The sequence below is a fragment of the Aphelocoma coerulescens genome, chromosome 5 (assembly GCF_041296385.1).
Source record: "Aphelocoma coerulescens isolate FSJ_1873_10779 chromosome 5, UR_Acoe_1.0, whole genome shotgun sequence".
Lineage (NCBI taxonomy): Eukaryota > Metazoa > Chordata > Aves > Passeriformes > Corvidae > Aphelocoma > Aphelocoma coerulescens.
The window spans coordinates 36,065,093-36,082,503 of record NC_091019.1 but is presented as its reverse complement, the minus strand read 5'-3'; the positions used below and the strand labels follow the sequence as shown (position 1 = coordinate 36,082,503).

General features: G+C 39.6%; 1 protein-coding gene across 2 annotated transcripts in view; it reads left to right on the top strand.

The window, feature by feature from the left end:
- The first annotated feature begins 844 nt into the window (after positions 1-844).
- The window catches only part of SCG5 (secretogranin V), a 29,635-nt gene continuing 13,068 nt past the window's right edge, over positions 845-17,411 (top strand). For both annotated transcript variants that reach the window (XM_069017686.1, XM_069017685.1), the window contains exons 1-3: positions 845-932; positions 1,604-1,836; positions 15,858-16,007. In XM_069017686.1, coding sequence (XP_068873787.1) covers positions 1,623-1,836; positions 15,858-16,007 — 364 coding nt within the window. In that variant the 5' untranslated portion in view covers positions 845-932; positions 1,604-1,622. The remainder of the gene's footprint in view (positions 933-1,603; positions 1,837-15,857; positions 16,008-17,411) is intronic.

The following is a 17,411-nucleotide window of genomic DNA, read 5'->3' as shown; positions in this document are numbered from 1 at the left end:
GATGATGTGTCTGGATTTGCATAAGCTGGAGACATTTACCTGCAAATCCTTGGAGCTGGTTGTCATGTTGCTACTCTGTAAACCTGCAGCTAGGTAACACTATCATCCCATAAGTAAACCATTGATCGTATTATTCTGGAGACAGAAATCACAGCAGGAAGATGGATACTCTCCCAGGAATCTGTAGTATCTTACTTCTGTAACCGTTAATCCATCCAATCCCTTCAGGTTTATTTTTAGAGTGTGAAATTAAAAAGGGAGGTTTATAATATCCCCCTAAGCCTTGTGTCTTTGTGTCTTTATCGGCCCAGCAGCTCCCGGCCGCGGGGGAAGGGGGGTGAGAGGCCGTGGCTGCGCACGGAGGATGCGCGGCCGCGGAGCCGCCGCACCCGCAGAGCCGCGCTGGGAGCGGGAGGTGAGCGGGCGCTCCGGCCCGGGGGCTCCGCGCTGCTGCCGAGCCGCCCCGGGGACCGGGAGGAGGGAAGGGAGCCCGGCCCAGCCGTCCAGGGCCGCGGCGGTGCGGGCGGCGGAGGGCAGCGGGAATGTTGCGTAGAAAGCAGATTTTTTCCCTCGAAACGGAGGCTGCAGAGGTTGATGGAGCGGGAGGGCTGCGGGGGGAGCGTGGTGCGGTGGGGGAGCCGCGCACAGGCGTAGCGGGGAATATTCCCAGCACTGGGGATTTCAGCCATTTTCGCCTCAAAGTCGTTTCCAGGTGCCTTGAGTCGGCGGTTGGAGCATTGGAGCATCTTTAAACCTCTGGCGTGGAGAAATCAGGCAGCTGTGGGTGTGTTAAGGAAGACAAGGGGAACTCGAGGGGCTTTTGTTTATCCAGGCGACTGGAAGTGATGCGTTTTAATTAGTCTCTGATGTGAGAGAGAAAGGAGCTTTGAGAAAACAAGCATTCTGACTAAAATTCAGCCTCTCAGAGAACAGTAAGTGGTACTTGCTTATTGGGGTTTGTTGTTGTTGTTGGCTTTGGGGTTATTTTTTTTTTTTCCTAATTAAACTACACTGTGCAGCCATTTAGTGAAAGGGATTCAAGGAAATAAATGAAACCTATTTGCTTCAGGTGGGAAAGGTGATGCATATAAAGTCGGAAGCCTTTTTTCTTTAGGTGCAAACAAAATATATCTATGTTGTTTAGCAGTTTCTCATTATTGATTTTTCAGACAATGCCAGAATAGATCTTGGAAAACACAGTTCCTAGCTGAAGAGCTCTTGGCTTTTGGACGAGAGCTTTATAAAATAGTATAATAAATGTGGAGGGGTGGATAGTGTAGTGGATGACGTATTCTTATCAAATGAAAAAGTGGATTTATTTTGTTTGCAGTGACTGTTAAATAATGTTATAGGAAAATGCAAATCAGAAAATTGATTTCTGCAGTTTGCTGCTTAATATTTCTTTTAGAAGAGAAGAATATATCGACCCTACTCCCTCCCCGGCTCCCCCTGCCCCCCTGCTGGCTAGACTGTCAGCTGCCTCTAGAACCTGTAGTAGTAAACTATAAAGTCCAATAGTAAGATCATATGTTATTTCCACCACGTATAAAGGACTTTTTTTCCCCCACTATAGTTTATATTCAAATGCCTTTCTTTTTCACAGGATAAAAGTCGCTACCACTATGATAACTACCTTGCTTTGCAACATGATACTTCTGCTGGCGTTTGGATTGGCTTCAGCTTTTAGCCATAGCCCTAGGACACCTGACAGGGTAACTGAAGCAGATATTCAGAGGCTCCTCCATGGGGTTATGGAGCAATTGGGCATTGCCAGACCCCGGGTAGAATATCCAGCACACCAGGCTACAAATCTTGTTGGTCCACAGAGCATTGAAGGTAGCTAATTTCTATTTTGAGTAATGATGAATTTATTAGTATGCTTTGGTAATAATTTATGTTTTGTTTATAGATGCAGAAAGAATATCCTGAGCATAAAATCATAGACTTCTTCACCAGGCTGTTGCTTGATCTTTGTTTTTAAATCACCATCCATCTTCCACCTTTCTTAATGTAAAGTTTTTGGAAGAAGTAGTGGGGTTTTTTAATGTACAGGCTTTGCAGAAAAAGTTATGTTGTCTTTGCATTGTCTGATCTGTAGTGCCTCAAAACAATAGGTTTACCAAATTATTTGTGAATCTTGTGTATCAATATATCACATATATATTCCACGTGAAACAAACGTGATCTGCAGAGCCCAGGTTTCATGGATTTTTAGAAACCTCTGCAAACCAGAAGAGATTAAGTGTTTGTGGGGCCATGTGAGATAAAGGGATAAACCTTACACTGGGGGTGCTCCTCACCCTGTATCCATGAGTAGCACCTCAAAACCGTGTTGCAGGGATGAATGCTCTGGGCTCAGCTTCATTTTTTTTGGCCAACACCTCTGATCTCACACTGTGTAAGTTTTCCTTGGAATCAGTCTTTTACAGCTATATAAATAATCTGAATTATCTGGCTCAAATGTTTGGATATTGGGATAATGTTTCAGTGTGTTGCTATTTTAACTGAGCAAATCAGCTTTTATTTTGGCATGACAGCAAGAGGTTGAAGGTATGAAACTCCAAAAATTATTGTTTATGTGTGAACATCAAAACAGGGCAGAAGCCCCCAACCTTCCTCTCAGAATTAAATCAATCTGACACAGTGCAGTAAGACTGCACAGGCCATAAGCCTCTGTTCTCTATTTTATCCTCATTCTGATTTACATGCTATCCTAGGCAAACAGATACAATTGCTTTAATGGAGGCTGAGGAACGGATTAAAGCTGAATAGGCATTTCTACCAGATAATTGCAGACCTAAGTTTGTATGTTTTCCAAAGAACCTTTGATGGACACATGTTTTTCTGCAAACTTAAATAACAGAGACTAAGTTTAAAGAGCATAATTTGGTCTGTACCCTTTTCTCCTTTGTGAGTGTTCATATGTAGAGAAACTTGGACAGATGGTAGAAGTGAGTAATTTTACTCTCCATTTTCCTATTTTCCCTAGATATTTTTTAAAAAGAGAAACCTTAGAAAATATAAGCAAATCTGAATCTCTGGCAAACATTTAATCTCAACTGTTTGCTGTTACTTTCTAATTGCAATGTTAGGAAAATCAGACTATGCACCTCTTTGTCCAAGTATCAAAAGTTTTCTAGTGTTTGTGAGACTGAAGTAATGCTAGTTTTCCAGTCATCCATACAGTCTTCCACAAACAGCAGGTTGGACAAACATTTTTTTCCTTCTCCTTTTTTTTTTTTTTTTTTTTTTTAAATAAAAAAGGCATCTGTGTATGTAACAAAGTAAAATGGAAAGGTAATAAATCCAGTTGATTTATCATATTTAACTTTCCCCTCTTGCTCAGATGAGGATGACTCTCTCTTTTTTTTTTTTTTTTTTCAGTCCTACCATGGATATTTAACAGCCTATTGAGAAATTTTTGCAAAATCAGAATGGTCTTGTGAGGTGAACACTATCAGTTAGTGTAGAAATAAGCAAGTAAATCAGACCTTTGTATCAAATGTTGCTTTTTATAGTGTTCTGCAGTGAGTTTTTCAGATAGTAATCGCTTGTTCTTTCTTTGGTTTCTTGTGGTGATATGTGTCTATTTATAGATAGATATGTCTAAAAGTATCTGATTAGAAACTTCAGCCTAAGAAAGTGTTGTTTGCAGTTTCAAGGCTAGTGTTGTCTTGCATCACTGAACACAATATTTTCTCATACTGCTTTTTTAAAAAAGTACATATAATTCAGTAAATTTTCACCATGAGTTTATTTTTAAATATAGACCATGAATTATAGTATAGCCAATCCATCAAAACTTGCATTTCATTCTGAAAAAAAAAAATTAGTATGTTTTTAAATAACATCAGTACAAGGTTTTGCATTCTGAAGAATTCACCTATGGGCTTCCCACAACATAGTCACGCTGTTACCACTGGCTAGTAATTCTGTGTGCAAGTGCTTAAAAAATTATACATTATAATAGAAAGGAAAAGTAAGGGGGAATGGAAGAAAGAGGCTTAACAATTATTAGAACATGTCACAGCAAAATAGGGATTTCATCTTAAATACCGTCATGGCAAAGTGGTAATTCACTAACAACTCTTCTGTTTTCATTGGGAATTTTTTCCTGAAAGTAATGGACAGTTAAATTTGGTATGAAATGCTTATAATTTATCAGAAATTCTGAGCTGCCAAAAGTGTTGACTTCCAACCATTTGTCAGACTGCAGGTTTCAGTGGCCAATGTAAACATTTTAAAACCAGGTTCATTCCATGCCTGCATCCTCATCGTTAAGGCCCTGACTGCTCTGGGGTGCATTTGTTTCTCATTTTTACTAGATACTGCATCTCAACATAAAAACAACCCTCCATCAATTAGACCTTAATAAATTTAGTATGATCCTACAGAAAACTGTTTTACTTAACAAAACTTTTGTGTCAGAAATGGCCGCAGCAGCACAGACCCACAGCAGTGTTGACAGCTGTCACTGCCATCAGCTTCAGCTGAACCACAGTTCCAGAGGTACCACTGTTTTTCAAAAGGCCAGGATTTCACCCAGGATATGTGTGCACTTGCAAGCAATGTACTGTCAGGAAAAATTAAATTTTGTGGCTTTGGAATTTGGAAACAAATTTAAGCTGCCATAATATAAACAAGTTTACTCTTGCAACCTGATAATAATGAAATTTGCAAATTTGAGTGATGATTATAATAACATTTTCTATGTTATTATTATTTCCACATATAAGAGCTTAATAATTTAACACCCAACAAAAATATCATTGCTGTTAGTTCACAAGCAGATTTCCTTATCATGCTCATTTTCCATCTCAGCTTTCTAAATTTTTTTCTGGTGTTAATCATTCTATTTTGACTTTGAAATGCTAAAAACTAGAGGGTGGATATGTTGCAAGGAATTGTTCATGATCATTCCCATCCTTACCTTCACACCCACCCTATCCCTTCCCCCCCCAGAAAAATGTTTAGGGCTGACTTGGCTGTAGAACATGCAGTCACAAACATATTCTATGCCAAAGAAAACTAAAAGATGGACACTTTTCAGAAAATACATTTAGTAGCATATGTTCTCTTTTTGAAGTGACCAGATAGTTTTTTTGTTGATGGATAGAAAAAAAAAATGTACAGCTTGTTAATTGAAAGGAATTTCTGCCTTTTATTGTGTTGAAATCTATAAAAGCATGGCTTTTTATTTTTCTTCTCCTTCCCTTTGCATATGTCAATTTACTGTTACTTCAGGTCAGGCTGCTAAAATAGGAGTAGTGTCTAGAAAATGCCTGATAAAAAGTTTAATCTACGGGGAAATTCCTGAGAAGTTCAGGGAGCTGCAGAGGCAGTGTGAGTGCTCTTCCTTTGCTAGGGCTCTGTGAGTTAAGCAGAATAGGACAGATAGGTCACAGAAACGGGAATTTGCTGGCTGATTCCCTGTGCTCATGTACTGCAGCCAGCAGATGGTGCATGGCATGGCAGGAGCCAAACAGATCCCGCATGATGAATGTCAAGTGAAAATGGTTTTAGTATCTGAAAGGGGTGTCTTAGGAGCAGCTGGTTTTTGCTGGCCACTTAATAGATTTCTCTTTCTGTACATCCCCTGATTCCTAAAAGTAATAAACTCATATTAAGTACTCTAATTTCTCTAACAATATTCCCTCTCCTTGTTAATCCATCTTATCAGAAAGCTATATTGGAGTCACTTAGCAACATCTATAAAAAGAGTGGAAAACACAGAAAAGCAAAATAGGAATTTTTAATGAGTGGCTGTGTTTCTGTACTTACTGTTCTGCTTATCAATGAAATAATATGCAAGCCCTATGGGGCTATATTCAAGCTTTTATGGATAAGAAGAGGGCTGAATCTATGTTAAAAGAGAACAAAAAGGTAAAATAAAGAAATGCATTCAACATTTCAAAATCACAGAAATTATTTTTTCTACCTGGCAGGGAGTTTATGAAGTAAGGAGGCCACACTTTTTTTCCTTTCCTTGCCTGCTTTCAATTTTGTGCCAATATTTAAGGGGGTTTTTTTTGTTTGTTATTGTTTGGTTTTCTATTGTTTTCCTTTTTCCTGAGGAGTGGAAGAGAATAAGTGTACAATGTAAATTTCAGGCCTATTACACTCTGCATAGGAGAACAGTAAAAATCCCACTTAAACACACGGGGGCACCAGTAGCTCATCTTGAGCAGTTTAGAGCACTTCATAATTGGAAATGTGAAGTCTCATTTTCCTCTTGCAAATATCATTGCCTACCATAAATTCAATACAACAGAAAGCTTCCTGTGTGGTTTTTTTGTTTGTGTTTGATTTAGTTGTTTTTATTTCTTGAAACCACTTCAAATGAAATGATTGTTGGTAAGGGTGCTGGCATGACAGCCCAGAGTCTGAAGTTTTCAGTCTGCAGAAGAGGCAGAATGCTGTCAACCTCAGTGACGACATTAAACGATGTCTCTTAAATTGTGATCGTTTGTAGGTATAAGAAAAAATAAAAAATAGATGCCTCTTAGGGAGGCTTTTGATTCTCCTGCAGAGACTCCTCATAGCTATTGGAAACAGGCTGGAGTTTAGTTGATTATTTTGAAAGGAAATAAGCACATGCTTATTGTTTAAGAAAAATGTAGTTACTGTTTGTCAGATTGAGATGATAAAACTCGAGAGAGTGTGGAACATTATGCAAATGTGTCTACTAACAACTGGTAATTAATGGTTTGTCAGCACAGACTCTGTACAAATAACAGTCTACATGAAAACTACTGTCCATAAAATTATGCAGATTACACAGGTTAATAGTGTCTATTTTGTTTACATTTTACTAATTAGAAAACGAAAGGTTTTCTTATTAGTAGATAAGTGTATTACTTTGCTGTCTGTCCTGTATCATGCCTGCAAGACAGGTACTTGTTTCCTACAAGAACAGAAAAATCTTTGTGTTAGAAAGTTGCAAAAACTTTTGCTGATGAATTCACTCAGTGAAACCAGTGCAGCAATGACCTTTGCACTCATTCACTTTGGGGCTAATGTGTGCTATGCTTATACCCCCAATATATTTGGACTTCCTTGGGTGACTAGAAGTAATCCCCATTGGCACGTGGCTGCTGTACGATACCTGGGGTCAGCAAACACGGCAGTGTGGCGGCGGCACCCCCTTTGCTCCGGTTCACGCGCGGTGCGCCAGCAGCCGGGGCAGCGGTGTCGGAGCGCGGGGCCGGCCGCACCCGGCGGAGCGGCGGCACATCCCACAGCAGCGAGGCGGAGTGGGGCTGCTCCGTGCCATCAACTCACTGCAAGGAGTCCTCACCATCGCCTGGCACTTGGCTTATTGTACCTGTTCTAGAGAGAAAGCCCTGCTGCAGTTAAAGCATAAAGTGCATTCACACTGGGACTGTTCTGCTGAAGCGCACGTGACTTTAACCAAACACTGCTATGGGCCTGACGTGTAACAAACTCAAATCCCAACCTCGCTCTACTGGGCTCTGCTTCCAGGTTTTGTTTGTTGCTGTGGTTTTGGATTTGGTTTTTTTTCCAAATTATCTGAATAGCCCAGAAAATATGATTTCAAAATTTAATATGGGTGTCTCAAATTTTTAAGATAAAATGAAAGTGGCAAACCTACAGTTTTTTAATACATTAATATGTAAATATCTGGATTTGTACAGATTTGAATAAAAATACCTATTTTCTTTGCATCTTATTCCACAAATGGTAGTGCTAAGTGTAACCAGAATTTGAGTATCAGGCAGTGATGCATGTCATAAGAGAGGTGCCTTAGAATGCTAATTTCTGAATTTAAAAGCTAATGACAGTGATGAATGACAGCAGTGGCTTACAGTGGATTTTCTTTGTCTGAGTGATATGGCACAGGTCTACGAAGAAATTGCACATAAAATGTTTATACCTCTAACTCCACAAACAGGAAAATGATGAGGTGGTGTGCCTTTATTTTTATTAAGGAAAAGTCTTTGAAAATTTGGCCTGTAATATCTTTGATTCCATATGAATTTATAAGCCATGACCAGCAGCGAATAAGAAAGCCAAGCTGGTGGTTGTGCTGCTGTGTGGAGGTCATACCAGGTTACCTCAATGTGTTTCACAACTTTCCCTCTTGAGAAGCAAGGGCAGGATCCAGCAAAGTTGGTAGGTGTTACCACTATGAGCTCTGCCAGGACTGAACTTCGGGAACTGCCCTTTCTCAATGCCCCAGAGCTGTGGGAGAGGTGCAGGCACTGCTCCTGTGTTCTCAGTGTGGCTGGGAACATGCAGGGGAAATTCTTAAATCTAGTGTGCTTGTCAGAGAAGTCAGTCAATGGAGAACACAAGAAGAAAAGAGTATTAATCCCTGTTTCTCTCTAGATCTCTGTTATTTGCATGTGGATCTGACTGAGGAACCTATTTAGATTTGAGGCTTTGAAACCTTTTCTTGAAATATCCTCCTCTTGTAATTGCAGAAGGGTGTGCAGGCATCACAAAGCTCTGCTGAGGAACCAAGAAGATAAAGTGACTCCAACTCTTAAAACCTCCTACTAGCAACTGTTACATGGTACTAATACCGCTGCTATTCATAAAGTCATCTTTAAAAGGTGCCACCAAAGGAGAAAGAGTCCCTTCTCAAGCAGCTTTCGGGAAAGAAAGATGGCAGGTCTGTAGGGATTTAGAATTAAGTAGATTGTCATGTACCTAAAGATAATTAATCTATTAGAGTAGGATTTGTAGCCACAATTATTTTTTTGTACGTGTTAGTAGAGGGAAAAAATCTGGTAGGAGAGGTAAGAAACCTGAAGAGGAGAGGGAGTATGATAGCTTCTGTATTGTCTGATGCTTCATAGTAACTGTATTTTCTAATATTGGCAGATGGTATAGAGAAATTTAATACAAATCTGTAAAATTCCATCTAACCTTGGAATATGGTCCCAAAGTATTTAAAAAAATCTATCAGTGAAGATTGGCCAAATTATTATGAGCTCTTGTTTTCAAAGATTTTTTCCCTGCTTATCTCTCATGAGGAGACTGAGGAGAGACCTCATTGCAGTTACAACTTCTTCATGAGGGGAAGAAGAGGGGCAGGCACTGATTTTTCCTCTGCGGTGAGCAGTGACAGGGCCCAAGGGAATGGCCTTAAGTTGTCAATAGGTTGGATATTAGGGAAAGGTTCTTCACCCAGAGGGTGTTTGGGCACTGAACAGGCTCCCCAGGGACATGGTCACAGCATCAGCCTGACAGAGTTCAAGCAGCATTTGGACAATGCTCTCAGGCACAGGGTGTAACTCTTGGGGTGTCCTGTGCAGAGCCAGGAGCTGGACTTGATCCCTGTAGGTCCCTTCCCACTCTGCATATTCTGTGATTCTGTGAGCATGCTATGATTTTTACCTTTCTGCACTGGTTCTCAAAATCAGCTGCATTTCCCATGCTCCCACCTGAACATTAAATTAAATTGCAGTAAGAAAATACTTTAAAGTTTATTTGGTTCCATGAAGAGGAATTTTAGAAATCTAGACAAAGAAGAGACTCTTACTCTTCTTGATTTTGGCGTTGTGCCAGGAGATAGGATCTCTGGCACTCTCCAAAGGTTTCCAGAGCTTTTTTCTCCGTGCTTGTCATGGTGCGTGTGCTCAGCAGTGCTCTCAGCTGCAGGGATGAATGAGAAGAAGAATGTTGTCAGCTGAAGAAGCTGGTTCCTGCCCTTGGGATGCTTTAGTACATCAAGTTGGCTGAGTCCCTTTTGCAGCACCAAAGAGCAGCGTTGGGCCTGGTCTTACCCTCTAGGGCTCTTCATCTCCCCACTCTGTTGCATCCTCGTTGTGTGCCAATGCTTTTATCCAAGTGCACAAGAAGCCTCATCTTGACTGGGGCAGTTTTGCATGGAAGAGCCTCTGCTTTTGGAGTTCTGAGGTATTACTGGCTCACCAAGGTGGAGGCCAGAGCCTTGTAGCTCCACACTGGGAATGATCACAAGGAGGTCATTTGGGGCACCTGGGAAATCTGCCTGGTAGCAGCTGTCAGACTGGCATGGGAAGGTTTTAAACCTGCTGGAGAACCAGCTGGGACCTTGAGCCATATACATGGAAAATGGAATTGGATGAATATGAATGGGGAAATGAACACGAAAATTTTCTGAAGTTCAGTGGAGCGGTAGAGACAAAACCTGGATGTTCTGGATGTTTCTGGTCCATCCAGGCTTCACATTATAGGAGTGAAAGGAGTATTTTCCTGTGAAGGTGTTGACACTGATGGAGCATTTGGACTTCTCATGCAGCTGGTGTCAGTGCCAGTGAAAAAAGCGTTCCAGTCTTTTCTTGGCACATTTACATTTATAGGATAGAAATAGTGTCCTATCCCTCATGGGATAAAGGAGGTCACCATTTTCCTTTAGTTGCCCTGCTTCCCACAGCCACGTGCTGCACGTGTTCAGTAGTGAGGCTGTGCTGTGGCAGTGACAGGAGGGTGCTCTTTGCTGGCTTTGGGTTTCTTTTTCACTCTGATGTGTGGTGGCCACAAGGCAGAGTGGCAGAGGGGCCCATGGCTCTGTGCTGCACGATGCACTGCGTGTGAAAAAAGGGTGAGCTTATCCATATGGTGAAGTGCAAAAGCCCCTGTTCAGCTGAAGGACAAGTTAACAGAGGACTGTTCAACCAAGGCAGGCATAAGAGATTGCTTTTTTTCGCTTTGTCAGCAAGTGGGCTGCTGGATTTTTTTATTGTGTATACAATTTGAATAATAATGACATATAAGCTACTGTTATAAATTTATTGAGAGAGGCATGGGCATTACTTTGGTCCTAACCATTTCACATTAAAAGCCTTTCATATCTTAAATATTTGTACTGTTTGTAATTAAAATATGGGATAAAATTGAATTATTCACTGAAAGCAAGGTCAGTAATTGTATGATGTGTGTGCTTAAGGCTTTAGAAAAATTTATCCCTCTGCACAGAGAAAGAAAATGAGTCTTTATAGCTTTAAGAAACTTTGTGTCATTAAAGAGAAGACAAGCTGACTCTGGAATCTGGGATGCCTGAGCATGTATAGCTGTAGTGTTTTTGGGTTTCCCGAGGCATGCTCTTGAATGGTTAAGGAAGTTGGCTAGGTTTGCATTTTTCCATTCTTTGTTCTCCTATGCTTTTTCTTCTTCCCTATTCTCTTATTTAGCGGCTTCTGTGGAATAGACAAAATGTGATAATTTATAAGTCTTTCAGTTCCTCTCACTTCCCGTGCTTAATCAATCTCAGCAACCAGGACTCTCTAGGATGAAGCCTAGTTGAAGAGGCACAAAGCAAATGGCATATGGGCAGTAAACCCTTTAGAAGTGTTAGAAAGGGTAAGGAAAATGTAAATGCGTTTTTTGCATTCAGGATTTTTTGAGAGCTTACATGGTGGAGAGTCCTGCAGATAATAAAGGAAAAGAATAAGTAAGTTAGTGGATGGTGTCTCAGTTTAACACATAAGAGCACTGGGAAGCATTCTGTCAAACCTGCCTTTGATTAGGGAGATGTTCCTTTTGAATATCACAATAACACAACTAATGTAGATATGGCAAGATGACTGGGGATGAAAGTGCAGGCTAGTATGGGAAGCTGTCACTGTGAAAGGAAAAAGATGCATATCTGATTCATTGAGGAGACATTGTACACAATATGGCAGATTTTTCCCAGTGATAAGAACAAATAGTCCAGATTAACAAAAGATTTTGCAAAGTAGGAAATATGTTATTGCATCTCTAATTAGTATCTATTTGCTCTCTTGGGAACCTTGGGCAAATGGGATAAGGTATACCAGGCTTCCCTTGCAGCTCATGTTTGCTTGGAGTTTGTACAGGTCAAGATAAGAGATGCCATTTTTGCTCAGGGGGAAGATTCCCCTGTGAATCTGTGAGGGGCTTGGACACTCTGACTGAGGCATCTAGTATGACTCTCCAAGTAAAGGGCTTTAACTTGGGATTTGGGATTTATTTACTCACAACAGATACTCATGATCCTTCCTATTTTGTACCTCCTTGCTAAGATTGGCCCAACTACCACTTTTCTGAATTTGTAATTGGGGTAACTCCATCTTTACTGTGACACAGGACATGGTTTCAATGAGACTGAAAAGCAATTTTGTCTTATTATTTCTCTTTAAATGTTCTGCAATAATATTTCACTTTTGAAAATCCATTTTCATTGACTTTCTTAAACTGATTTTTCTGGGGGACAGCACTGCCTGTTTATACTTGATATGGAGGATTGCTCCCCACAGATTAGTTCCAGCTGTGCTTTACACTACCAGTAGATGGCTAGCAGCAGCTAAAACTTCAGTGGACTAACAGCATTTCCACTGGATGTGTTTGATCAGGGAAATAGTCAATACTTGCAAGAAATTAGTTGCTCTTTGTGTTTCTTTTCCTGTTTTTTTTCCCTCCAAGAACAGAGTGGTTATGTTGTCTGCATGGGTGGGAGACCCATACAGACAGTACTGCTCTTATAAAGAAATGAGCTGAAGTGTATACACTTCAAACTTTTAATCATTCCAAGGCTCTCTAATTGAAATGATACCAGCAGCTGATGAACTGGTGGAATACTTTTCCAGAATTATAATAATGGTGAGAGGCATTGTTTTTTTTTTGTTTTCCACCCTGCAACAGTTCAAGACTAGTGCTAGATGACTACATATATGCATGTATTTTAAATAAAATTCAAAACTTACTTAGGACAATACCAACCTTAGCTCAAGAGACCTAAACCTCTAGTTTATCCTGTAGGAATGTAAAATACCTAATAATAAATGCTCACAGAAATTCCTCATGTGAAAGGGAGATGATTGTTTTGGGGTCATTTTTTTTGCTAGTATGTGGCACAGAAATCCTGTTGATATAAGTAAGGAGATATGGGAAAAACATAGATTTATCTAGCTCATCCTTTCTCAGTACAAGGGTGCTGTCTCTACTATTCTGGATTTTTGATAGTCCAGGTTCAAATAATTTAACAATGGTGTCCCTCATGGTTCCTTTGGATAGGAAATTATGAGAAGTTTCTCAATATTTAGTTGGCTTTTCTTTTTCTTTCAGACTCTGCCTCAAGGTTCAAGAAACCAATCTTGTGCTATTTCTGTAGCTGACTGTATATGTTTTTATCCCAATATTTTGACTTGGTAGCTGCAGTGTATTTAATCCTAATATGTTTCTTCAAACCAGTAATGTTATAATACCAAAACTAATGCAACTGATGAGAGTTACTGTACTCCCCTCCTTCATATATTCATAGCATTTCATTTTTATTATTGTAGTCTTTGCTGAGTGCACTATTTATCAGTTTATAAGGAATGAGCTTTGCTGATGCTATTAAATCACTCAAATGTGCTAAATTATGGCACCAGAGCAGGTGCTATTGTCTGCATCTCTTTTGGAAAGAAAGGAAAAACCCTCAAATGATCCTGGACATTTATACCTAAAGGAAACAATCCTTTATATTAATATAAAAAGATTGGTTTGTACTCAGTCAAGGGAATTCTTGGCAGTCAGTTTAAACTTACATGTATATATAGCACACTGGAGCCTGCTAAGTACCTCTGTTTTCTTTATGGATGGAACTTTGGTGCCAAGAGGTCTGCACCACATGCAAGCACAGATAGGCTTCTATCTGATGGATTGTCCCATAGTGAACCACATTGTATACAGGAGGTTCAAACACGTATTGATTATGTGGTTCCGTAGTTTACAGCACAATCATAACCTGATGCTTTTAAGTACATACATGTAATCAATCTTCATGTGAAGGAACTCAGGACAAAAGAAGTATTTTATGCTGTACATTAGACATTATAGTAAATTACATTAGATTAAATGTATGTTACACATTTTTTTAACCTCATAGCCAAAATATTATTGTCATTTTTTGTGCAGACTATGGACTGTAAAGGTATAATAAAGTTCAGAGTGGCTATAATGCTATTCTGGTTTTAGTACCAGGTCTCGTGGTCAGCTACAAGCAAAACCCCATATAACAGAGATGCAATTTTTTAATAGGGGTAGTTTTATGTTTGTTACATATCTGTAAAACTTTTCTGCAACACTGCATTACAGAATAAGAGACTTGTACTTGAGGGGGGAAATTAGCACATTGATTAGATTTTAGTCTATTGTGCAAATAAAATGGAAATATATGTGCTTATAGACTAACTTGCTTCTGGTACTAGAATGCCAACATCCAACTGATCATTTGCAAAATTCATTTGCAAAATTTGCCTCAACTGCCACTTCTAAATGTAGAAATTAATACAAAATTTGTATTTTGTATTTGAAGGCCTTCTGTTAGCAATTTTTGCAAGTGATTATGTTAGCTTACAATGTTTGGCTGTATAAGAGATGATTTAGGCTGGTAATATTCATTTGTAATTTGGGACAGGAGTACTTTAATGATCCTTTTGGAGCAGCTTTCATGTTCAGAGGCTTTATTCACAACTTCTGGACCTATGAAAAATATATAAATTGAAAATAAGACAATTTGGTGATAATATGGTGATTTTGCTATTTACCCAACCAGTTGTGTCTGCATTCACTCTTTAACTCATATTTTCCAATTGTTCAGATGCCTTTTCCTCTCAATTCATTGTTAGTAGATTTTATATGTTGACTGTATGTTGTTATCCCTCATTATATACGGTTTAAAAAAAATATTGCTTTGCTGTCACACAACCATCTCAGTTGCTGCAGCGTGTGTGGTGGCTGGCTTTGTCAGGGAAAAAGAACATGCTTGAAACTAACTATTTATTTGTCTGAAATTCAAAAGAATAGTGTACAATAGTATTTTAAAAACTCCACAAGCAGTTGGGGTTTAGCCTGTGGATGTGTTTGGCCAGTAAGGCATGCAGAAAAGATCTGGGACAGATAATTATTAGTAGAGAGGCATAGAGACAGAGAGTGGCCTGAGCTTGGTTCCCAAATCTTTAGTGGAAGACCCTACTTGTCAAAGGCAAGGCACCCAGCTGAGGCGTGTGGGAAAGGGCCACAGCACACCAGTTTTGGGTGCAGTTGCCCAAGAACAGCAGGCCCATCATTGTGTCCTCTGCCACTGAGTTACAAAACCTGCTGCATACTGCTGCTGTGACCCTGCAGTGATGCTGCTCTGGGTCCCACAGGGAAAAGGTAATCTTGTATGTAAAGGTGTGGAAGTCACTGACTGGGATGTTTTGTGACACGTTGACTACTGTGGAGGTATATGTGAACAAGAATCCCCATTAACAACAGGGACTCTTCACCACTTTTCATCATTACAACAGGAAATGCAAATTTACATTTAAGAATCGATTTGATTTAAAAATAATTTTTCTAGGTGTACACAACCGAATTTGCTAGAATACCCTGGGTTCCCAAGGACCTTAATACCCCTTGGGACTTAATTTATTAATGTATTTCTAGGCTGTGCAGGTAGTATTTCTTTCCACAGTGTCATTAACTTTGTCTTCCTGCCACGATGCTGTCTTGACATATCTTCTATTGTTAGTTGCTACAATGAACAGTAATAGTATCAGTGAAGATGATTGTACTTTAAATGTATCAGGTCTCATTACTGTCTCATGTTTCTTTTTCTTTGCATTTTCTTGCCTAAAACTTTCATAGTCAAGTTAAAAAACAGCCCTAAGATTAGTAATATGTGGCCGGTTTTGTTTCCTGGTTTCATTTTTAATTATGTATTAAAAGTCACTGGATTTAGGTCACATGGTTATGTTTCTAAAAGAGATGCTTGAAATCTAAACTTGGATTTGTCTCTAAAACAATTATATATATATATAGATACTATATTTTAAATTGAAGTCTAGAGTACTTGCACCAGCTAAAGTACTTACACTTTTAACCTTGTAAAAAGACTGTGCATAAATTGTCTTTGCTAGGTGGTGCGCACGAGGGTCTCCAGCACTTGGGTCCTTATGGCAATATCCCAAACATTGTGGCTGAGCTGACAGGAGATAATGTACCAAAGGATTTCAGTGAAGATCAAGGATATCCTGACCCTCCAAATCCCTGCCCTATTGGAAAAACTGGTAACTCAGCTGTAGCCTTTGTACCTCTGTCTTCATTGTACATCTTCCAGTCTTTCAGCACTGTACAACCCTTGATCAGCAATAGGGTTTTTTTCCATTCTCTACTCCAGGAGAAGAACTGTTGAGAAATTGGGTGTTTTAGTGTTTCAGATGAGGGTTTGGTTTTTTTATTAATATGTGCACCTTCTGTATTGCTATATAACTGCCAGAAAAGGTCACCTGGAAGAAATCATCTTGACCTCAGATTAGCAGATAGTGATATTTATGAAAGCATCTTGTTCCCAAGGGAGTTCATTTTTAAGCTGACCCCTGAAAAAAGTTATTCTGTACAGATGAGATTCACCCTTATTTTAGAGACTTTCATTGTGCCAAGAGGAATGAAACTGTCTGCCCTGATCTCCAACTCAGACCATGAGTCAATATTTAAGATACCTTGGCTCCAATCCATGTGTCTTTATAGCTCACTGAGGGTGCATCTATGCCAAGAAGTGGAGAACTACGTGGATGTACCCCAAGGCATTACATACAAGCTCACTCTGGCAGAGGGGCAGTGCAGCCTCAGAGAGCCAGAGCAGTGCCCAGGACACATCAGGTGTCCCTCAGCTGCAAATGCACAGGTAGTGAGCCCTGTGGGGGCTGTGCTGAGGGGTCACTAAAGCTGCCCTGCATGTGCATGATATAACCTGAGAGAATGGATCTTTTTCCTGTTATTTGAGACAAGGAATGACTTCCAGTACTGAAAGCAGTAGTAAAACACCCATTGGCTGCCTTGGGAACTGGAACTGGGAATGAGCACTCTATTTTTCTCTCATTTTTTATTTGTGAGCTAAGAGATCCTTTCAAAATGTTTTCTGTTTAGTCTTCTTTTATGTTATTTGGATAATGCAGAACAGTTGTCTGTATTCTTATTTAAAAATGTTCTAACTAGCTTAGAATTCATCAAAAAATAATATTTGTTATGAAAAGTTTTGTGAAATGTTTTTGCATTTTGTTCAAAAATTTGACAAAATCTCAAATAGTCCTCCCTTACTGTTTTCTATTACAGCCCATTTGGTGATGATGCCTGCATCTCTTCTGAAATAATGCCTCATCTTCCAATTTGTTCACTATAGCTGTTGTCTGACAAGTTGCAAATATGGGTTTAGATTTTCTCACACACACAAGCAAACACACGGACCTTCTATCTTCTGTGCTTGCCCATTAGACTTCTGTTCATGATTAGATAAATCAGTTAAAAACAGGGGTTCCAGGGAAATGCCTTTGAAAATCCATTCAATTTTTCTTTCTTAGGTGAAATAAAAGTTGTTAGCTAATACAGTCAGATCTGAACACAGGGGGAATTCGTAGGAAAGTGCAGCCTGCTCAGATAAATGGCTCTGTCATAGGTATGCTGTGAGTGAAGAT